The sequence below is a fragment of the Salvelinus namaycush genome, chromosome 21 (genome assembly GCF_016432855.1).
Source record: "Salvelinus namaycush isolate Seneca chromosome 21, SaNama_1.0, whole genome shotgun sequence".
Lineage (NCBI taxonomy): Eukaryota > Metazoa > Chordata > Actinopteri > Salmoniformes > Salmonidae > Salvelinus > Salvelinus namaycush.
In genome coordinates this window covers 49,052,330-49,078,537 of record NC_052327.1, presented here as the reverse complement: position 1 = coordinate 49,078,537, position 26,208 = coordinate 49,052,330, and the positions used below count along the sequence as shown (strand labels likewise).

At 39.9% G+C, this 26,208-nt stretch overlaps 1 protein-coding gene across 1 annotated transcript in view; it reads left to right on the top strand.

Moving 5' to 3' along the window:
* The window catches only part of rapsn (receptor-associated protein of the synapse, 43kD), a 50,614-nt gene extending 29,025 nt beyond the window's left edge, over window positions 1-21,589 (top strand). The window contains exons 7-9 of the mRNA XM_039016992.1: window positions 11,464-11,562; window positions 12,329-12,528; window positions 18,507-21,589. Of these exons, the coding sequence (XP_038872920.1) occupies window positions 11,464-11,562; window positions 12,329-12,528; window positions 18,507-18,579 (372 nt within the window). The 3' untranslated portion in view covers window positions 18,580-21,589. The remainder of the gene's footprint in view (window positions 1-11,463; window positions 11,563-12,328; window positions 12,529-18,506) is intronic.
* Window positions 21,590-26,208: the final 4,619 nt, after the last annotated feature.

Sequence of the window (26,208 nt, the reverse complement as noted above, 5' to 3'; positions counted from 1 at the left end):
TTCCCATCAGGACTATGAGAAAGCCTCGTTCTTCTGTGTAATATGATCTGTTCTGTTCCCTCCCTCAGACTACTGAGAAAGCCCTGTTCTTCCTGTGTAAATGATCTGTTCATGTCCTCATATGGACTATGAGAAGATCCCTGTTCTTCCTGTGTAATGATCTGTTTCTGTTTCAAAAATCCCATCAGGACTATGAGAAAGCCCGTTCTTCCTGTGTATAATGATTGGGATAGCTCCATAGGGGGGGAGGGGGGGACGGGGGGGGTAGGACGAGGAGGGGGGGGGGAGGAGGGGGGGGGGACGCCCTGTCGTCTGTGTAAAGGGGGGGGGGGGGGGGGTGTCTGTCTTTCCTCCCATCAGGACTATGAGAAGCCCTGGTCTCTCAGTGTAAATGATCTGTCTTTCCTCCCATCAGGACTATGGAAAGCCCTTTCGTTCCTGTGTAAATATACTGTTAGTCCTCCCATCAGGACACTTATGAGAAAGCCCTGTTCTTCCTGTGTAAATGATCTGTCTGTTTCCTCCATCAGGACTATGAGAAGCCCTGTTCTTCCTGTGTAAATGATAAATATTAAAAAGAAACAGAAAAAAAAAAAAAAAAAAATCCGAAGATGAGATGTAATAGAAAAAGAAAAAATTGGTAGGGCAAAAATTACACTTGTATTGCAATCGCTGTATCGATCCATCGGTTTCAATTTCTAAAGTAATACATGAGGGTATTTTCAAGTAATAAATTAACACATTGACTGCGTATAATGAGGTCAACATTGACAGTTTTTAAACAATAGGTATTACAAAAAATTATCATAATATTATAAACTAATAATCCATAATAAACCTAAAAACTCTTAAAGGTATTCTCTATGAACGAGATTTCAATGTCAAAACAAAAAAATGAATAATTTTAATTACGCGATATATATAATCATACGAAGATAAAGTTACCATATGTAATAAAATTGGAAGACGAGAAATGCACAGGTAAAATATACCCTTTAAAAAAAAAAATAACAAAATAAATAAGAATTTACATCAACAATTATCTGTGTTTCATGAAACAAACAGTATAGGGCAAATACTATGATCTAATTCTAAATAAATTCAAACACAATAACTTCACATAGTAAATAAAGTCTACTCTATTAAAACATTAAATAACAAATTACTTACATTACAAATGATATCCTAGATAATACAATATCATCATAGTTAAACAAATAAAAAGAAATAACCAAACAATAAAACTGAAAACCTACGACAAATTGATAGATCATAGAACTACAAAAAAACAAAACCTGAGCTAAGAAAAAATATTAACTAGAAGAAAAAACAAAACTATAAATATAATATAAGTATGCTTATAGTTGCCAACATCTTAATCACCAATGATAAACTACAAAGAAAACATATAGATACAAATCAGACATTCTGTCCAGTTTAATTCTAATAAAATTGAATCACTGAAGTTTCACCTTTCAAAAAAAGTTAAATAAACCAGACAAAGTATTTCCAAAACTATATGAAATATCACTGACACAGCATGTATAATACGGAACCAAAATACTTATAATAGCTAAAGCAAATTAAATACGATACCAAATACCTCAAAAAATATAATAGCGCATGATATCATCAAAATATCGGGAGAAAAAAAAATCCAACAACAAAATTTTCAATATTAAAATTCACAAATACCATAACTAAGTGTTAATTACTAAAATGCCTTTACTGTAATTGATCATACATTATTGGATATAAGCAAATTTTGGTTTCCCTTAGCTAAGAAATAAACCAACCCCAAGAAAAACAAAATAATTTAACTATTCAATCGATAAGCTGTGACACAAAAAAATAACAGTTAATTCATCTCACTGTATATCAAATAATATAATCGTCAAAAGTATAAATAGTAAAATTGAAATACCTTTTCGTCGGTATGTTTTTTAATGCTTTTCAACTGATACCGAAAAAACGCTGCGTGATAGGAGAAATGACGCTTAGTTCAATTACATTATCATTATGGTTCTTGGGCTTGGACGTTGGGTTTCCTGTGTTGTTCGTGAAACTTCAGTATATGCCGGCGTGGCGCGATATTCACAGAGGATGCTTTATGATGTGATGTCAAGTCTTTTCGTGGTTTGCAAGAGCCATTCATAAACAGACTCTGACACAATACCATGGAAATATAAAAATGAAAAAATATTGAATAATAATGAAATAAAACAAAGAAAAAACAATTACAATTTTAATACAAAAAATAAAACGCAAACTTAAAATTACTGATAATTATAATTACTAAAAAAACATTATCACTGATGATGAATTTCCACTAAACTACACTCCAACTTGTACCACCAACCTGAATATTAATAAAAGCTAATGCGACAAAATAACCCTATCAAAGTTAATAAGATCTCAATCTGAATAATCAACCACATAAGGACAAAGACTATTTAATCAAACATCTGAAATAATAGTCAAACTTATCATCATGTGCATAACACACAAATGACTAAAATGAAATCAAGAGTTTTTACTCAAGACTAGCCGACAAACCTTGCAAGTTAGCCATAACACGGATAACCGACTCAAAACTCCCAACAAACCACTGTAAGTTTGAAAGAAACAATATCCAACAACTTCCGTGCAAAACTCCCTTAAAATATTAACACTAATGACAACATATCATTATCTCCACAAACCCTACACACATCACCTCAATTCAAAAAACAGCATATCTCGATTAAAATCTTAAACAACAGCTAAAACAATCCCCCGAGCCATTATAGAGTTTTTCCCTAAAACTACAATAGAACAAACTCAACTAAGAAAAAAAAATCCCTCCCGATTTAATCAAAAAATTTACCACACCATAATGGCCTTACCACTATATTGGTCTAAGAACTCCGTAAATTACATACTTTTCATCGAAGAATGATATCCCTCCACAAAACCTTGAAAAGCCAGACATCTTCCTATATACAGAGTCTCTCAAAAGAACAAATCCCCCCTACTCAAAAAAGCTGATGATCATTTCATACAACCCAAAAAAATATAAAAAACAAGCAATTAGAAGTATTGTCATACATAGCGAGTGCATGGGTTAGCGAACCATAGTAATTACCCAATAACTTAAATCTCCTATATCAATTAAGCCCATTAATAACAACAAATTTTTATTGAACCTCTACTCTCCATAAAGGTACATTTAAAAAAATCTGATCACAACTAAGTAACAATAACACAAAAAACACACAAATTTAAACCCAGTGCACGAACAAAAAATACTTTTCTCAAAGAAGATCGCAGGAATCACAATCCAACTAGAAAGATACACGTAAAACAAACCTAACAATTTCATAACAACCATTGAGCTACCACAATACGCGAGACATATCAATACTGCTTCGTCGCTAACCTAAACCAACTATACTAGGTATTCACACAACAAGAAACCTTAATCAAAAACTACATCTAAGCTACACGACTAACATATTGGTCTCAGCAGGATACACCGAATTCTTCAATGACATGTACAAACTCCGGATTCAAAAATTAAAATCATTACAAACCTTAATACCAAATCAATATGATACTGTTCCATCCAAATTTAGACAAAAAAAACTCACGACAACGCTTGTAAAAGCCATTGGCAACCTTCTCTGACACTGAAATAATCATCAATAATAAATTACCAATCTCACAATTCCAATGCGGATCTTCACGAAACACTATCAAAGGTAATAATTGTGCAAGCAAACACCGGAATTTAACATGATCTCTAATTAATCAGACTCAAACTACAAATCTGTACGCCGCTTCCTGTGAATCCATCCTGACATTATCACTGCATTACACAAAAACAACACTTGATTATCAAACCCTTATCCGCCTCCACATGATTCGGTCCCTATCAGAGACAACAATATACTTACGGATAACGCATGTGGACCCATCTCACATTATACAAATCGCCACGTCAAGAACGCCAGCCTGGTTCTCTTCCCAGAAACACACGTATTGTGCCTGCTCACAACTTCTACCTATCTCACCTTTATCCTCCACCACAACTCCCGGGTTCCTCAGAAACCCCGGGTGTACCTCGCCGCGCCCTATTACGAATAACTCCTTCAACATCTAGTTCCTCTGTGTTTTACTAGCCGAATAACCCCATTATACCAGTGGATATGCTCCATGGTGGTCCTGATCTTATACAATCCCTCATATATTCAAATCTAAATCCTCTGCCTCCTTTCCGAAACACTACTAGGATAACTATACACCGAGGCAATTTGTGACATGCATATTCCATATGATCCCTCTGGTTTCAGGAATACAACGGTATACGCGAAACCGTGGGCCAAAGCTACATGATATATCCAACTTTTCACAAATACTCCATCGGTTTGCCAAGAAACAACCTAACCCCCCACTCTTTGGGCATTCTGCATACACTGTATTAGACGCAACTTTAACTCATCCTGGCATTTCAGCAAACACGATGCGGGTAATACGACAGAGGCAACCGTCTACTGATCGCTCGGCAATCTTGAAACTCCCCCCCTCTATGGACGTTTTCGAAAAAACCCCAGGATACAGCGGGCATATTACCCCATGATAAAGCTTAGACAATTATCTCAACTGCCATCCTAGGTTCTTCAGAAACAACAGCACGGTTTAAAATGGCAAGTAACTGAATAGCAGTTCATCATCACATATGGGTTAGACCAGAACACAGGTGAATTGATGGGAATCTCACCATGAAGATTACTCCACAAACTTTATACAACCAACAATTGACCTGGTTATATTACAGAAAACCACGAGTTATTGGGCCAATCTACCACCAGTCGAAAGTTCTTCAGCTACTCAGGGTTACAGAAACGCCCGCCAGTATCCATTCGGGTCAAGGCAATAGACGCACACTGATACAATCAATACCTCTACGCGTTTCCCAAGCGACAACAACTATACGGTAATCATATATTGCCGCACCAAACTGCAAATGATCGTGAAAATTATCTCATGAATTGCGTTCCCGAAACCCCCACCAGTATACTCCGGGCATATTCTATTAGATAGCTTACGAATTCAATCTCCACTCACCCCGATTGGTTGATCAGACGCATACCCGGATAGAGTCATTACTTAGGGATCAAATGGACATCTTATTACCACATTGAATCTATGTCCTCTCGGTCTTCAGACACCGGCCAGTATCTTGTGGCCCACTTCACCCCATGATATCCCGTCACCTTGTCCTCCCCCCTGGTTTCAGACCACCCACCGGTATCATCCCTCCTGGCCTTGACGACCACTTTAACATCTATCCTCACCTTATCCGAAACTCCCTCGGTCCTTCAATAAGCTAAACTCCCCATAGCAGATTATTCTGCGGCTCAGGGGCATTACATTTATCCTTCAAAATTAGTACCCCCACACCGCCACCTTTCATTGGTTTTCAACGTAAACTCCTCTACATTAACGGTTTAAATCTCCACCCCTCCTGGGTGCGAATTACATTTTACCTCAACTCTATCCTCCCCTGTTTATGAACTCACCGTACGTATTCAAGGGAGAAAGTTAAACAATGATAATCAATTATACCTCAGATGGTATTCACAGAAGCAACATTATATGGTGGTTTACAAAATATTACTGAATAATAATTTATCATCTGGTTTTCACGAATAAACAACAAAAGTGTATTAAATGAATATAATGTTACCAATGATATCATACTTTACTCTCTGGATGTCCCCACTCAGAAACAAAGCAGCATGAGGCATAATGGGCAATGACATGTATCATTAGCTCTTGGTTTCAGAAACACGTAATATGGGGTCATTACATTATTCATTATCTCTGGTTTCAGAAAAGACAGTGCTATGAGAAGCTATAATATTACCCATTATATTGCCTTCAAAATCTTCATCTCTAGCGCTTTCCAGAACACTCGACTCAAGGTAATAATTGCCCAGTTTCCATCTGGACGCACTCTCATGACTATCTCAACTCTATTATCTCTGGTTTCAATTTTCAGAAAACCGACAGTAGTATTCCCGGGCCACACAAATATACCGCAACATCGATATCAATTATCTCCATGTGAGTTCTTCCAGAATCACCTTGAGCCACCAACACCTACAACTCGGTTAATCAAAGATGGGACCAATTACCATGATATCAATGTTCCTATATAACTACTGTCTATACACCTACCATCCTATATAACTACTGTCTATACACACCATCCTATATAACTACTGTCTATACACACCATCCTATATAACTACTGTCTATACACACCATCCTATATAACTACTGTCTATACACACCATCCTATATAACTACTGTCTATACACACCATCCATATAACTACTGTCTATTACACGACCATCCTATATAACTACTGTCTATACACAACCATCCTATATAACTACTGTCTATACACACCATCCTATATAACTACTGTCTATACACACCATCCTATATAACTACTGTCTATACACACCATCCTATATAACTACTGTCTATACACACCATCCTATATAACTACTGTCTATACACACCATCCATATAACTACTGTCTATACACACCATCCTATATAACTACTGTCTATACACACCATCCTATATAACTACTGTCTATACACACCATCCTATATAACTACTGTCTATACAAACCATCCTATATAACTACTGTCTATACAAACCATCCTATATAACTACTGTCTATACACACCATCCTATATAACTACTGTCTATACACACCATCCTATATAACTACTGTCTATACACACCATCCTATATAACTACTGTCTATTACACACCATCCTATATAACTACTGTCTATACACACCATCCTATATAACTACTGTCTATACACACCATCCTATATAACTACTGTCTATACACACCATCCTATATAACTACTGTCTATACACACCATCCTATATAACTACTGTCTATACACACCATCCTATATAACTACTCTCTATACTCTCTATACACACCATCCTATATAACTACTGTCTATACACACCATCCTATATAACTACTGTCTATACACACCATCCTATATAACTACTGTCTATAAACACCATCCTATATAACTACTGTCTATACACACCATCCTATATAACTACTGTCTATACACACCATCCTATATAACTACTGTCTATACACACCATCCTATATAACTACTGTCTATACACACCATCCTATATAACTACTGTCTATACACACCATCCTATATAACTACTGTCTATACACACCATCCTATATAACTACTGTCTATACACACATCCTATATAACTACTGTCTATACACACCATCCTATATAACTACTGTCTATACACACCATCCTATATAACTACTGTCTATACACAACCATCCTATATAACTACTGTCTATACACACCATCCTATATAACTACTGTCTATACACACCATCCTATATAACTACTGTCTATACACACCATCCTATATAACTACTGTCTATATAACTACTGTCTATACACACCATCCTATATAACTACTGTCTATACACACCAATCATATATAACTACTGTCTATAGCAGCACCATCCTATATAACTACTGTCCTATACACACCATCCTATATAACTACTGTCTATACTGTCTATAACACACCATCCTATATAACTACTGTCTATACACACCATCCTATATAACTACTGTCTATACACACCATCCTATATAACTACTGTCTATACCACACATCCTATATAACTACTGTCTATACAACACCATCCTATAAACTACTGTCTATACACACCATCCTATATAACTACTGTCTATACACACCATCCTATATAACTACTGTCTATACACACCATCCTATTATAACTACTGTCTATACACACCATCCTATATAACTACTGTCTATACACACCATCCTATATAACTACTGTCTATACACACCATCCTATATAACTACTGTCTATACACACCATCCTATATAACTACTGTCTATACACACCATCCTATATAACCACTGTCTATACTGTCTACACACCATCCTATATAACTACTGTCTATACACACCATCCTATATAACTACTGTCTATACACAGACCATCCTATATAACTACTGTCTATACACAGCCCATCCTATATAACTACTGTCCTATACACACCATCCTATATAACTACTGTCTATACACACCATCCTATATAACTACTGTCTATACACACCATCCTATATATAACTACTGTCTATCACACCATCCTATATAACTACTGTCTATACACACCATCCTATATAACTACTGTCTATACACACCATCCTATATAACTACTGTCTATACACACCATCCTATATAACTACTGTCTATACACACCATCCTATATAACTACTGTCTATACACACACCATCCTATATAACTACTGTCTATACTGTCTATACACACCATCTATATAACTACTGTCTATACACACCATCCTATATAACTACTGTCTATACTGTCTATACACACCATCCTATATAACTACTGTCTATACACACCATCCTATTATAACTACTGTCTATACACACCATCCTATATAACTACTGTCTATACACACCATCCTATATAACTACTGTCTATACAAACCATCCTATATAACTACTGTCTATACACACCATCCTATAGAACTAATGTCTATACACACCATCATATATAACTACTGTCTATACACCATCCTATAGAACTACTGTCTATACACACCATTCCTATATAACTACTGTCTATACACACCATCCTATATAACTACTGTCTATACACACCATCCTATATAACTACTGTCTATACTGTCTATACACACCATCCTATATAACTACTGTCTATACACACCATCCTATATAACTACTTTCTATACACACCATCCTATATAACTACTGTCTATACACACCATCCTATATAACTACTGTCTATCACACCATCCTATATACTACTGTCTATACACACCATCCTATATAACTACTGTCTATACTGTCTATACACACCATCCTATATAACTACTGTCTATACACACCATCCTATATAACTACTGTCTATACACACCATCCTATATAACTACTGTCTATACACACCATCCTATATAACTACTGTCTATACACACCATCCTATATAACTACTGTCTATACACACCATCCTATATAACTACTGTCTATACTGTCTATACACACCATCCTGTATAACTACTGTCTATACACACCATCCTATATAACTACTGTCTATACTGTCTATACACACCATCCTATATAACTACTGTCTATACTGTCTATACACACCATCCTATATAACTACTGTCTATACACACCATCCTATATAACTACTGTCTATACACACCATCCTATATAACTACTGTCTATACACACCATCCTATATAACTACTGTCTATACTGTCTATACACACCATCCTGTATAACTACTGTCTATACACACCATCCTATATAACTACTGTCTATACACACCATCCTATATAACTACTGTCTATACACACCATCCTATATAACTACTGTCTATACACACCATCCTATATAACTACTGTCTATACTGTCTATACACACCATCCTGTATAACTACTGTCTATACACACCATCCTATATAACTACTGTCTATACACACCATCCTATATAACTACTGTCTATACAGACCATCCTATATAACTACTGTCTATACAGACCATCCTATATAACTACTGTCTATACAGACCATCCTATATAACTACTGTCTATACACACCATCCTATATAACTACTGTCTATACACACCATCCTATATAACTACTGTCTATACTGTCTATACACACCATCCTATATAACTACTGTCTATACACACCTATATAACTACTGTCTATACTGTCTATACACACCATCCTATATAACTACTGTCTATACACACCATCCTATATAACTACTGTCTATACACACCATCCTATATAACTACTGTCTATACACACCATCCTATATAACTACTGTCTATACACACCATCCTATATAACTACTGTCTATACTGTCTATACACACCATCCTATATAACTACTGTCTATACACACCGTCCTATATAACTACTGTCTATACACACCATCCTATACAACTACTGTCTATACTGTCTATACACACCATCCTATATAACTACTGTCTATACACACCATCCTATATAACTACTGTCTATACACACCATCCTATATAACTACTGTCTATACACACCATCCTATATAACTACTGTCTATACTGTCTATACACACCATACTATATAACTACTGTCTATACACACCATCCTATATAACTACTGTCTATACACACCATCCTATATAACTACTGTCTATACACACCATCCTATATAACTACTGTCTACACACACTATCCTATATAACTACTGTCAATACACACCATCCTATATAACTACTGTCTATACACACCATCCTATATAACTACTGTCTATACACACCATCCTATATAACTACTGTCTATACTGTCTATACACACCATCCTATATAACTACTGTCTATACTGTCTATACACACCATCCTATATAACTACTGTCTATACACACCATCCTATATAACTACTGTCTATACACACCATCCTATATAACTACTGTCTATACTGTCTATACACACCATCCTATATAACTACCGTCTATACTGTCGAAACACACCATAAGGATTTCACTACATCCACAGTAACATTAGCTAAATATGTGTACATGACCAATAACCTTAGATTGAATGTTTATTGAAGTCAGCACCTTTTCACCAGGTCAAATGCCTGGTCCGTGTTAATGTCCGTGGAGAATAACGTTGATTCTGATTCATTTTGACCTCGGATGGTAAAAACAGGAGAACTTAGCTAATGTACAGTATGGATGTGTTGTTCAGAGGTTGAGTGTTGTTCAGAGGTTGAGTGTTGTTTAGAGGTTGAGTGTTGTGTAGAGGTTGTGTGTGTGTTGTTCAGAGGTTGTGTGTTGTTTAGAGGTTGTGTGTTGTTTAGAGGTTGAGTGTTGTTTAGAGGTTGTGTGTTGTTTAGAGGTTGAGTGTGTGTTGTTTAGAGGTTGAGTGTGTGTTGTTTAGAGGTTGTGTGTTGTTTAGAGGTTGTGTGTTGTTTAGAGGTTGTGTGTTGTTTAGAGGTTGTGTGTTGTTTAGAGGTTGAGTGTGCGTTGTTTAGAGGTTGAGTGTTGTTCAGAGGTTGTGTGTTCAGAGGTTGAGTGTTGTTCAGAGGTTGAGTGTTGTTCAGAGGTTGTGTGTTCAGAGGTTGTGTGTTCAGAGGTTGTGTGTTGTTCAGAGGTTGTGTGTTGTTTAGAGGTTGAGTGTGTGTTGTTTAGAGGTTGTGTGTTGTTCAGAGGTTGTGTGTTCAGAGGTTGAGTGTGTGTTGTTTAGAGGTTGTGTGTTGTTCAGAGGTTGTGTGTGTGTTGTTCAGAGGTTGTGTGTCACACTAAAGTGGGTCCCATCCCCCAGGAGTCCATGAAGATAGCCCTGCAGCACGGGGACCGACCTCTCCAGGCACTGTGCTTACTGAACTTCGCCGATATCCACCGCTGCCGGCATGACGTTGATGTAAGTAACCAAATACTGTCCGTACTACACTGTTACAGATCTGAAGAGAAAAACCTTCCTTCAATATAGTCTGGGCTTGATTTATATTATTTTCTCTCCTCTTCTTTCCTCTCCTCTCCTCTACAACCTTTCATCTCCTGTTCTCTCCTCTTACCCTGTTCTCTTCTCTTCTCTCCTCCCCTTCTCTCATTTCCTGTTCTCTCCTCTCCTCTCTCTTCTCTCCCTCTTCTCCTCCCCTCCTTCATCTCCTCTTCTCTCCTCTCCTCCTTTTCTCTCCTCTCCTCTTCTCTCCTTCCTCCTTCTCTCCTCTCCCCCTTTTCTCTTCTCTCCTCCCCTCCCCCTCTTCACTCATCTCCTGTTCTCTCCTCTCCCTCTTCTCTCCCTCATCTCCTGTTCTCTCCTCTCCTCCAGAAAGCATTGCCTCGTTATGAGTCCTCCATGTGTATAATGACAGAGATTGGGAACCGTCTTGGCCAGACCCAGGTGTACCTGGGGGTAGGGAAGTGTTGGCTCCAGCAGAAAGAACTGGACAAGGCTCTTGATGCTCTGCAGCGCGCTCAGGAGTTGTCAGAGGCTTTAGGAACCAAGGTACAGTGTTACATAGTTCTGAATAAATACCATGAAAATATGCTGCCTTTTTACTGTAACAAAACATACTGTGCAATTAAAACAATTATGTGGGAATTATGAGGGAATCGACTGCAGTAAGTCAGCTATGTTCAGCCCGTGTGTTGATTCGAACCCTATACACCTCTCTCTCTGTTAGCTGTGTAGTCTAAAGGTGCACTGTCTCAGTGAGGGGATCTACCGCAGTAAGGAGAGTCAGGAGGAGCTAAGGGAGCAGGTTGTGAAGTTCCTGCAGTGTGTGGAGGAACTGGAGCTGTACTGTGGAATGTGTGGCGAGTCCATAGGAGAGAAGAACCAACAGCTGCAGGCCCTGCCCTGCTCTCACATCTTCCACCTCCAGTAGGTGCTCTACATGTCATTACTACATATGGCCCTGTCCTGCTCTCACATCTTCCACCTCCAGTAGGTGCTCTACATGTTATTACTACATATGGCCCTGCCCTGCTCTCACATCTTCCACCTCCAGTAGGTGCTCTACATGTTATTACTACATATGGCCCTGTCCTGCTCTCACATCTTCCACCTCCAGTAGGTGCTCTACATGTTATTACTACATATGGCCCTGCCCTGCTCTCACATCTTCCACCTCCAGTAGGTGCTCTACATGTTATTACTACATATGGCCCTGCCCTGCTCTCACATCTTCCACCTCCAGTAGGTGCTCTACATGTTATTACTACATATGGCCCTGCCCTGCTCTCACATCTTCCACCTCCAGTAGGTGCTCTACATGTTATTACTACATATGGCCCTGCCCTGCTCTCACATCTTCCACCTCCAGTAGGTGCTCTACATGTTATTACTACATATGGCCCTGTCCTGCTCTCACATCTTCCACCTCCAGTAGGTGCTCTACATGTTATTACTACATATGGCCCTGCCCTGCTCTCACATCTTCCACCTCCAGTAGGTGCTCTACATGTTATTACTACATATGGCCCTGTCCTGCTCTCACATCTTCCACCTCCAGTAGGTGCTCTACATGTTATTACTACATATGGCCCTGCCCTGCTCTCACATCTTCCACCTCCAGTAGGTGCTCTACATGTTATTACTACATATGGCCCTGCCCTGCTCTCACATCTTCCACCTCCAGTAGGTGCTCTACATGTTATTACTACATATGGCCCTGTCCTGCTCTCACATCTTCCACCTCCAGTAGGTGCTCTACATGTTATTACTACATATGGCCCTGCCCTGCTCTCACATCTTCCACCTCCAGTAGGTGCTCTACATGTTATTACTACATTACATATGGCCCTGCCCTGCTCTCACATCTTCCACCTCCAGTAGGTGCTCTACATGTTATTACTACATATGGCCCTGTCCTGCTCTCACATCTTCCACCTCCAGTAGGTGCTCTACATGTTATTACTACATATGGCCCTGCCCTGCTCTCACATCTTCCACCTCCAGTAGGTGCTCTACATGTTATTACTACATATGGCCCTGTCCTGCTCTCACATCTTCCACCTCCAGTAGGTGCTCTACATGTCATTACTACATATGGCCCTGCCCTGCTCTCACATCTTCCACCTCCAGTAGGTGCTCTACATGTTATTACTACATATGGCCCTGCCCTGCTCTCACATCTTCCACCTCCAGTAGGTGCTCTACATGTTATTACTACATATGGCCCTGCCCTGCTCTCACATCTTCCACCTCCAGTAGGTGCTCTACATGTTATTACTACATATGGCCCTGTCCTGCTCTCACATCTTCCACCTCCAGTAGGTGCTCTACATGTTATTACTACATATGGCCCTGCCCTGCTCTCACATCTTCCACCTCCAGTAGGTGCTCTACATGTTATTACTACATATGGCCCTGTCCTGCTCTCACATCTTCCACCTCTAGGTGCTCTACATGTTATTACTACATATGGCCCTGTCCTGCTCTCACATCTTCCACCTCCAGTAGGTGCTCTACATGTTATTACTACATATGGCCCTGTCCTGCTCTCACATCTTCCACCTCCAGTAGGTGCTCTACATGTTATTACTACATATGGCCCTGTCCTGCTCTCACATCTTCCACCTCCAGTAGGTGCTCTACATGTTATTACTACATATGGCCCTGCCCTGCTCTCACATCTTCCACCTCCAGTAGGTGCTCTACATGTTATTACTACATATGGCCCTGTCCTGCTCTCACATCTTCCACCTCCAGTAGGTGCTCTACATGTTATTACTACATATGGCCCTGCCCTGCTCTCACATCTTCCACCTCCAGTAGGTGCTCTACATGTTATTACTACATATGGCCCTGTCCTGCTCTCACATCTTCCACCTCCAGTAGGTGCTCTACATGTTATTACTACATATGGCCCTGTCCTGCTCTCACATCTTCCACCTCCAGTAGGTGCTCTACATGTTATTACTACATATGGCCCTGTCCTGCTCTCACATCTTCCACCTCCAGTAGGTGCTCTACATGTTATTACTACATATGGCCCTGCCCTGCTCTCACATCTTCCACCTCCAGTAGGTGCTCTACATGTTATTACTACATATGGCCCTGTCCTGCTCTCACATCTTCCACCTCCAGTAGGTGCTCTACATGTCATTACTACATATGGCCCTGCCCTGCTCTCACATCTTCCACCTCCAGTAGGTGCTCTACATGTTATTACTACATATGGCCCTGCCCTGCTCTCACATCTTCCACCTCCAGTAGGTGCTCTACATGTTATTACTACATATGGCCCTGCCCTGCTCTCACATCTTCCACCTCCAGTAGGTGCTCTACATGTTATTACTACATATGGCCCTGTCCTGCTCTCACATCTTCCACCTCCAGTAGGTGCTCTACATGTTATTACTACATATGGCCCTGCCCTGCTCTCACATCTTCCACCTCCAGTAGGTGCTCTACATGTTATTACTACATATGGCCCTGTCCTGCTCTCACATCTTCCACCTCTAGGTGCTCTACATGTTATTACTACATATGGCCCTGCCCTGCTCTCACATCTTCCACCTCCAGTAGGTGCTCTACATGTTATTACTACATATGGCCCTGTCCTGCTCTCACATCTTCCACCTCCAGTAGGTGCTCTACATGTTATTACTACATATGGCCCTGCCCTGCTCTCACATCTTCCACCTCCAGTAGGTGCTCTACATGTTATTACTACATATGGCCCTGTCCTGCTCTCACATCTTCCACCTCCAGTAGGTGCTCTACATGTTATTACTACATATGGCCCTGCCCTGCTCTCACATCTTCCACCTCCAGTAGGTGCTCTACATGTTATTACTACATATGGCCCTGCCCTGCTCTCACATCTTCCACCTCCAGTAGGTGCTCTACATGTTATTACTACATATGGCCCTGCCCTGCTCTCACATCTTCCACCTCCAGTAGGTGCTCTACATGTTATTACTACATATGGCCCTGCCCTGCTCTCACATCTTCCACCTCCAGTAGGTGCTCTACATGTTATTACTACATATGGCCCTGCCCTGCTCTCACATCTTCCACCTCCAGTAGGTGCTCTACATGTTATTACTACATATGGCCCTGTCCTGCTCTCACATCTTCCACCTCCAGTAGGTGCTCTACATGTTATTACTACATATGGCCCTGCCCTGCTCTCACATCTTCCACCTCCAGTAGGTGCTCTACATGTTATTACTACATATGGCCCTGCCCTGCTCTCACATCTTTCACCTCCAGTAGGTGCTCTACATGTTATTACTACATATGGCCCTGCTCTCACATCTTCCACCTCCAGTAGGTGCTCTACATGTTATTACTACATATGGCCCTGTCCTGCTCTCACATCTTCCACCTCCAGTAGGTGCTCTACATGTTATTACTACATATGGCCCTGTCCTGCTCTCACATCTTCCACCTCCAGTAGGTGCTCTACATGTTATTACTACATATGGCCCTGCCCTGCTCTCACATCTTCCACCTCCAGTAGGTGCTCTACATGTTATTACTACATATGGCCCTGCCCTGCTCTCACATCTTCCACCTCCAGTAGGTGCTCTACATGTTATTACTACATATGGCCCTGCCCTGCTCTCACATCTTCCACCTCCAGTAGGTGCTCTACATGTTATTACTACATATGGCCCTGTCCTGCTCTCACATCTTCCACCTCCAGTAGGTGCTCTACATGTTATTACTACATATGGCCCTGTCCTGCTCTCACATCTTCCACCTCCAGTAGGTGCTCTACATGTTATTACTACATATGGCCCTGTCCTGCTCTCACATCTTCCACCTCCAGTAGGTGCTCTACATGTTATTACTACATATGGCCCTGCCCTGCTCTCACATCTTCCACCTCCAGTAGGTGCTCTACATGTTATTACTACATATGGCCCTGTCCTGCTCTCACATCTTCCACCTCCAGTAGGTGCTCTACATGTTATTACTACATATGGCCCTGCCCTGCTCTCACATCTTCCACCTCCAGTAGGTGCTCTACATGTTATTACTACATATGGCCCTGCCCTGCTCTCACATCTTCCACCTCCAGTAGGTGCTCTACATGTTATTACTACATATGGCCCTGCCCTGCTCTCACATCTTCCACCTCCAGTAGGTGCTCTACATGTTATTACTACATATGGCCCTGCTCTCACATCTTCCACCTCCAGTAGGTGCTCTACATGTTATTACTACATATGGCCCTGCCCTGCTCTCACATCTTCCACCTCCAGTAGGTGCTCTACATGTTATTACTACATATGGCCCTGTCCTGCTCTCACATCTTCCACCTCCAGTAGGTGCTCTACATGTTATTACTACATATGGCCCTGTCCTGCTCTCACATCTTCCACCTCCAGTAGGTGCTCTACATGTTATTACTACATATGGCCCTGCCCTGCTCTCACATCTTCCACCTCCAGTAGGTGCTCTACATGTTATTACTACATATGGCCCTGTCCTGCTCTCACATCTTCCACCTCCAGTAGGTGCTCTACATGTTATTACTACATATGGCCCTGCCCTGCTCTCACATCTTCCACCTCCAGTAGGTGCTCTACATGTTATTACTACATATGGCCCTGCCCTGCTCTCACATCTTCCACCTCCAGTAGGTGCTCTACATGTTATTACTACATATGGCCCTGCCCTGCTCTCACATCTTCCACCTCCAGTAGGTGCTCTACATGTTATTACTACATATGGCCCTGCCCTGCTCTCACATCTTCCACCTCCAGTAGGTGCTCTACATGTTATTACTACATATGGCCCTGTCCCTGCTCTCACATCTTCCACCTCCAGTAGGTGCTCTACATGTTATTACTACATATGGCCCTGCCCTGCTCTCACATCTTCCACCTCCAGTAGGTGCTCTACATGTTATTACTACATATGGCCCTGCCCTGCTCTCACATCTTCCACCTCCAGTAGGTGCTCTACATGTTATTACTACATATGGCCCTGTCCTGCTCTCACATCTTCCACCTCCAGTAGGTGCTCTACATGTTATTACTACATATGGCCCTGTCCTGCTCTCACATCTTCCACCTCCAGTAGGTGCTCTACATGTTATTACTACATATGGCCCTGTCCTGCTCTCACATCTTCCACCTCCAGTAGGGACGTTTGCCTTGATTAAAACCTCTTCAGGATCAGTGGGTCCCCTGCGGGACCGCTGAGCTAACGTGCGCTAATGCGTTTAGCATGAGGTTGTAAGTAACAAGAACATTTCCCAGGACATAGACATATCTGATATTAGCAGAAAGCTGAATTAAATTCTTGTTAATCTAACTGCACTGTTCTACAGTAGCTATTACAGTGAAATAATACCATGCTATTGTTTGAGGAGAGTACACAGTTATGATCTTGAAAATGTATTAATAAACAAATTAGGCATATTTGGGCAGTCCTGATAGAACATTTTGAACATAAATGCAATGGTTCATTGAATCAGTCTAAAACTTTGCACATACACTGCTTCCATCTAGTGGCCAAAATCTAAATTGCACCTGGGCTGGAATAATACATTATGGCCTTTGTCTTGCATTTCAAAGATGATGGTACAAAAAAACACATGCTTTTTTCTTTGTATTATCTTTTACCAGATCTAATGTGTTATATTCTCCTACATTCATTTCCCATTTTCACAAACTTCAAAGTGTTTCCTTTCAAATGGTATCAAGAATAGGAATATCCTTGCTACAGGCAGATAGATTTGGGAATGTCATTTTAGGCAAAATTATTAAAAAAAAAAAAAAGAAAAAGGGGCTAATCCTTAAGAGGTTCTACATGTTTCATGTCCAGGGGTGGAAACAGGAGAGAACTCTTAGGATTTGGGTCAGTTCCCAGAGTCTCTACTTCTTCTATCCTCTCAGGTGTCTACAGAACAACGGTTCCAAGGGCTGCCCCAAATGTCGTCGGTCCTCCATGAAGCCTGGGTTTGTGTGAGGTTACGAGGCACCGTGCCTGGGACTTGAGGACACTATGTGATAACACTCTGTGAAGCTCCGACCTCAGTCACATAGCAGAGCCAGACTGCTGAACACACATCTGAATGTCTGAACTAATCTGAACACATATCTTAATGGGCAGACTGCTGAACACACATCTGAATGTCTGAACTAATCTGAACACATATCTGAATGGGCAGACTGCTGAACACACATCTGAATGTCCGAACTAAACTGAACCCATATCTGAATGTCTGAACTAATCTGAACACATATCTGAATGTCCGAACTAAACTGAACACACATCTGAACACATATCTGAACACACATCTGAATGTCCGAACTAAACTGAACCCATATCTGAATGTCTGAACTAATCTGAACACATATCTGAATGTCTGAACTAATCTGAACACACATCTGAATGTCCGAACTAAACTGAACCCATATCTGAATGTCCGAACTAAACTGAACACACATCTGAATGTCTGAACTAAACTGAACACATATCTGAATGTCTGAACTAATCTGAACACACATCTGAATGTCTGAACTAAACTGAACACACATCTGAATGTCTGAACTAATCTGAACACACATCGGATACAGTTTGTTGCCTGGCTGCTGTGTTCAGAGGATGTGCCACAGAAACGGAACCAGCCCATTACCTCGCCCCCGGGCTACTTGCTACCGAGGAACAGCTGGCTGGTAGACAAGACTAACAATCCCAGTGTGAGGACAGCCAGGACTGTAGTTCAAGACAGAGTTCAAAGGTCACCACTCCTCCGGTTTTTGTACAGTAAGTATGTCTCCTTAGCTGACACAGATAAGGAGGATACAGTGATAGATTTATTACACTGTTGTACATGATTTACTGTTTGTTTTTTTGTCAGAGGGTGAGGAGGAAGAAATCCAATATACTTAGTTTTGTGGACGTCTGTTTTAGATAAATCTGATAGTTTAGCATAATGTTCACTTTACTTTGGTTAGGGTATGCTGGAAGATTCATTGCAAGCATGTAATTGGAAATGATGTGAAACATTATTGTTTGGGATAAAGTGAAATCACTAGGATTTTGGCCACACGTTATATTATTCAAATTGAACAAAAATTGTATTTGAAATATACCCATCGAAAGGCAAATTGAGCCGTGTGTTTTTTTTATAAATGATTACTGTATAAATGATTACTGTAAAGTGTTTAATGGCCGTATGTCATGAAGATATTTCTGTACAACCTTTTTATCATCAGTGAACACACTGTACGTTGTCCAATCACAGTTGAGAACACAACACTTCAACTAAAGAATGCATAGTCACGAAGATCAAACGCTGATCGAATGGACGGTCAGGATATACTTGTGTTCGTTTTACTTTAGCATTTGATAAAAAACTATAAACTAGTATTTGTCCTTACTGCAGGGGTATGCAGCTTCCCCCTTTTTTTCAACTTACAGTAAGTTGAATTTTCACTTAAGTCTCCCATTAACATCAGTGCACGACTAAGTGAAAACTTAACTCGAGTGAACGCTAGGATTCACCCCCTGAGTGACTAAGGAGCAGTTCAACCCACATTGTGTTATTAATTATCAGGTGTGCTTGCTGAAGGCAACTCTAAATGTCTTATTATTATTCCGCGCTTAAACAAGTTAAGCTATAAACATGAAAATAACTTGTAAATATGCAGACTACCCGAGCTTAGATGGCTTGAGAACATTCATACTTTTTGAACTATAATAATATTTGGATGAGCTCCCAGTGCGTTTCAAGGAAACAGAAAAGGTCCGTAGACTTGGTAAAGAAATCAACACTTCTACACCCATCTCCTCTTTCACTGTTTAAGCTAACAACTCCAAACCAGATGTTCAGACTGGCCCAACTTAGTATGAAAACTCCTTCGATAAGCAATCTGTCTATACTTTTTGGAACTGTAGCCATTTCAAATGTGCATAGATTAGCATGGGGTTTGAATGAGAACCATAGGAATACAGAGGCAGCTGTTCAAAAAGGTCCTGCTCCTTGGACAATCAAGCTAAAATACTAACTTTACAACACTCAGGCTATCCTAACTTCACATTATTTAACATATAAAACACTCAGGCTATCCTAACTTCACATTATTTAACATCTTTATCAAGTATAACTATATAAAATAGCAATTTATTTCAGGAAATGTCCTTTTCTAGTTAAGTATTGATTACTTTTTCTATCCAGCATCTATTTCTGGAAAACGAAAAGTATATGTTTATTTTGAGTCTATAACACTACAACACTATTCAAAGCAAAATATTGTTGGGAATGAAGAAAAATGAGATCATGTATTATTGGGAAAACGATGTTGTCTGACCAATCACACGCATGTAGAATAATAATAAACTGTAGAGATATTTTCATTTATTTAGTTGTTGTAGCTCTGGTGTAAATAAGATTGGTTCTGATGGGGATCATCAGCAGTAACACAATGTGGATAGTTGTTGCATGTTTTCTTTGCCAAGTAGAACAAGTAATCAATCGTTTTATTAATATACAAATGGGGTTTTTTGATTATCGAAAGTCACACTTTATATAAACACAATGGCTTTTCTATTTACTGATTGATAATATTCATATTTATATCATTGTTAATCACCATTTTTTCTTACAGATTTCCAATAATATTAAGTAGACTGTATGAACATATACACCAACAATATTGTGGAGTTTTTTCATTTGATAATCAATCCTAACTTATTTGGAATGCATTGCAACTTTCTAGAATGAATCGTTTTACCTTAATTCACTTTGTTTAATGTGTAAGACATATATTTTACTGGAATGCATTGCAACTTTCTAGAATTAATTGTTTTGCATCGTAACTTTGTTAAATGTGTAAGAAATATATTTTCTGATGTAACATTTTGTAATTTTATATTTAATCCATTTCGATATAATGATACATCTGGTCAAAATGTTTTGATTATAAAATGGAATATGAACAATTCTTAGAATGTATTTATTGTTGTATTTTTAATAAACCACCACATTTACATATATGAATATTGTAGATGTTTGAAGAGAACTTTGATTGTTTGACCTTTTATCTAGTTGGTGTTAAAGTTCAGATAAGACAGACAAAATAATGTAACATAATGTAGGCCTGTATGATGGGTAACATAATGTAGGCCTGTATGATGGGTAACATAATGTAGGCCTGTATGATGTGTAACATAATGTAGGCCTGTATGATGTGTAACATAATGTAGGCCTGTATGGTGTGTAACATAAGTATACCAAACAATAAGTAACACCTTCCTAATATTGAGTCCATCCCACCTCACAGTTGTGTCAAGTTGGCTGGATGTCCTTTGGGTGGTTGACCATTCTTGATACACATGGGAGCCTGTTGAGTGTGAAAACCCCAGCAGCATTGCAGTTGTTGACACACTCAATCCAGTGTGCCTGGCACCTACTACCATAACCCGTTCAAAGGCACTTAAATCTTTTGACTTGTCTATTCACCCTCTGAATGGCACAGGGCTTAAAAATCCTTCTTTAACCACCTGTCTCCTCCATTTCATCTACACTGATTTAAGTGGATTTAACAAGTAACATCAATAAGGGATCATACTGTATCTTCTGACAGTGACACAGCGCCCCCTGTGGACTGAAGCTGAACTTTCCTACAACATTATATTTAACCCGGTTTAAAATTAATGTTGAGGTGGTAGAACTAACTAAATGAAACATGCTCATGTCTGTTATTTCCATATAGGATATGTAAGTATTTGTAAAAAAAAAAAAAAAATGCCCATTATTAAATTTGAGAAATTATTTCATTGAGCTTTTATTTTTTCATTCACTTAGCTACTTGTTCTATTGTTGCTACGTTGTCGCGAGTGTTCTATTGTTGCTACGTTGTCGCGAGTGTTCTATTGTTGCTACGTTGTCGCGAGTGTTCTATTGTTGCTACGTTGTCGCGAGTGTTCTATTGTTGCTACGTTGTCGTGAGGTTAACCTGCAAGGAAGCATTTCACTGCACTGTGTACTCCACCTACATCAGGTGTATATGACTAAGAAACAAATTTGAACTTAGAAGGGAAAGGAAGGGGGAGGACAGCCAGAAAGAGACGGTAAAACATGCCCAGCTTGGTGGTTTGCTTGTAGGTGAACACAACACTGAAAATACATAGGCCCTTAAAATGTAACGTAATCTTAAAACACCTCGCGTTAGCTGGTAGGACTGATGAAATGACATGAATCATACAGGTCTTATAACCTATTACATTCTACAGGAAAATGTGTGGCTCATGTCTCTTGATATTCATATAGCCTAGGGGCTATGTAGCTTTTGTTCTCTCATGTATGTGTGTTGCTCTGTTATGCAGACACTTTAATTTTTTATTTACAGTTGAGTTGCCTTGGTCAGTTTTTTAAAATAAATGTTTGCAAATTCTTAAATTTAAAGCAGAAATACCTTATTTACATAAGTATTCAGACCCTTTGCAATGAGACTCGAAATCGACCTCAGGTGCATCCCGTTTCCATTGATCATCCTTGAGATGTTTCTACAACTTGATTGGAGTCCACCTGTGGTAAATTCAAATGATTGGAGATGATTTGGAAAGGCACACACCTGTCTATATAAAGGTCTCACATTTGACAGTGCATGTCAGATCAAAAACCCAAGGCATGAGGTCGAAAGAATTGTCCGTAGAGCTCCGAGACAGGATTGCGTCAAGGCACAGATCTTGGGAAGGGTACCAAAACATTTCTGCAGCATTGAAGGTCCCCAAGAACACAGTGGCCTCCATCATTCTTAAATGGAAGAAGTTTGGAACCACCAAGACTCTTCCTAGAGCTGGACGCCCGGCCAAACTGAGCAATCGGGGGAGAAGGGCCTTGATCAGGGAGGTGACCAGGAACTCGATGGTCACTCTGACAGAGCTCCTCTGTGGAGATGGGAGAACCTTCCAGAAGGACAACCATCTCTGCAGCACTCCACCAATCAGGCCTTTATGGTAGAGTGGCCAGACAGAAGCCACTCCTCAGTAAAAGGCACATGACAGCCTGCTTGGAGTTTTCCAAAAGGCACCTAAAGGACTCTGACAATGAGAAACAAGATTCTCTGGTCTGATGAAACCAAGATTCAACTCTTTGGCCTGAATGCCAAGCGTCACGTCTGGAGGAAACCTGGCACCATCCCTACGGTGAAGCATGGTGGTGGCAGCATCATGCTGTGGGGTTGTTTTTCAGCGGGACTGGGAGATTAGTCAGGATCGGGGCAAAGATGAACGGAGAAAAGTACAGAGAGGTCTTTGATGAAAACCTGATCCAGAGCGCTCAGGACCTCAGACTTCCAACAGGAAAACGACCCTAAGCACACAGCCAAGACAACGCTGGAGTGGCTTCGGGACAAGTCTCTGAATGTCCTTGAGTGGCCCAGCCAGAGCCATCTCTGGAAAGATTCTTCAACAAAGTACTGAGTAAAGGGTCTAAATGCTAATGTAAATGTGATATTTCAGTGTTTTATTTGTAATCATGTTTTTGCTTTGTCATCATGGGATATTGTGTGTAGATTGATGAGGAAAAAAACAAGTTAATCCATTTTAGAATAAGGCTGTAATGCAACAAAATGTGAAAAAAGTCAAGGGGTCTGAATACTTTCCGAATGCACTGTACATACAGTTGAAGTCGGATGTTTACATACACTTAGGTTGGAGTCATTAAAACTCATTTTTCAACCACTCCACAAATTTCTTGTTAACAAACTATAGTTTTGGCAAGTCGGTTAGGACATCTACTTTGTGCATGACAAGTAATCTTTCCGAACAATTGTTTACAGACAGATTATTTAACTTATAACTCACTGTATCACAATTCCAGTGGGTCAGAAGTTTACATACACTAAGTTGACTGTGCCTTTAAACAGCTTGGAAAATTCCAGAAAATTACGTCATGGGTTTAGAAGCTTCTGATAGGCTAATTGACATCATTTGAGTCAATTGGAGGTGTACCTGTGGATGTATTTCAAGGCCTACCTTCAAATTCATTGCCTCTTTGCTTGACATCATGGGAAAATCAAAAGAAATCAGCCAAGAACTCAGAAAAAACATTGTAGACCTCCACAAGTCTGGGTCATCCTTGGGAACAGTTTCCAAAACGCCTGAAGGTACCACGTTCATCTGTACAAACAATAGTACGCAAATATAAACACCATGGGACCACGCAGCCGTCATACCGCTCAGGAAGGAGACGCATTCTGTCTCCTAGAGATGAACGTACTTTTGTGCGAAAAGTGCAAATCAATCCCAGAACAACAGCAAAGGACCTTGTGAAGATGCTGGAGGAAACAGGTACAAAGGTATCTATATCCACAGTAAAACGGGTCCTATATCGACATAACCTGAAAGGCCGCTCAGCAAGGAAGAAGCCACTGCTCCAAAACCGCCATAAAAAAGCCAGACTACGGTTTGCAACTGCACAACTGAAATGTCCTCTGGTCTGATGAAACAAAAATAGAACTGTTTGGCCATAATGACCATCGTTATGTTTAGAGGAAAAAGGGGGATGCTTGCAAGCCGAAGAACACCATCCCAACCGTGAAGCACGGGGGTGGCAGCATCATGTTGTGGGGGTGCTTTGCTGCAGGAGGGACTGGTGCACTTCACAAAATAGATGGCATCATGAGGCAAGAAAATTATGTGGATATATTGAAGCAACAGCTCAAGACATCAGTCAGGAAGTTAAAGCTTGGTCGTAAATGGGTCTTCCAAATGGACAAAGACCCCAAGCATATTTCCAAAGTTGTGGCAAAATGGCTTAAGGACAACAAAGTCAAGGTATTGGAGTGGCCATCACAATCATATAGAAAATGTTTGGGCAGAACTGAAAAAGCGTGTGCGAGCAAGGAGGCCTACAAACCTGACTCAGTTACACCAGCTCTGTCAGGAGGAATGGGCCAAAATTCACCCAAGTTATTGTGGGAAGCTTGTGGAAGGCTACCCAAAACATTTGACCCAAGTTAAACAATTTAAAGGCAATGCTACCAAATACTAATTGAGTGTATGTAAACTTCTAACCCATTGAGAATGTGATGAAAGAAAAGCTGAAATAAATAATTCTCTCTACTATTATTCTGACATTTCACATTCTTAAAAAAAAGTGGTGATCCTAACTGACCTAAGACAGGGAATTTTTAAGAGGATTAACTGTCAGGAATTGTGAAAAACTGAGTTTAAATGTATTTGGCTAAGGTGTATGTAAACTTCCGACTTCAACTGTACCTATACCTACTGTAGGTCAGGGCCCTGTTGCGTAAAACATCTTTAGTATTTCCCTTAAGGAATAGTTTTCCCTTACCGAAGGGAATTGTTTAAGGGTGTTGCATAGAGCCCCTCAAATATTTCCTCAGGTAAGGGCATAATTTAAGGATTTTATGGTAGTTTGACGGCATGTATGGCAGAAATAGTATCTGGTTACCATGGAGATGGCCTGATTCACTGACTGTCTCAAATAAATAATTTATTTTGTGGTAGATTTTTTTAACTTCTACAATTAACACAGGATAATCAAATTGCTTCAGAAGATAATAAACCATGTTCATTGTAGTTACTTTTGTCTCAACTTGTTTATATTACTTTCTAGCAAGT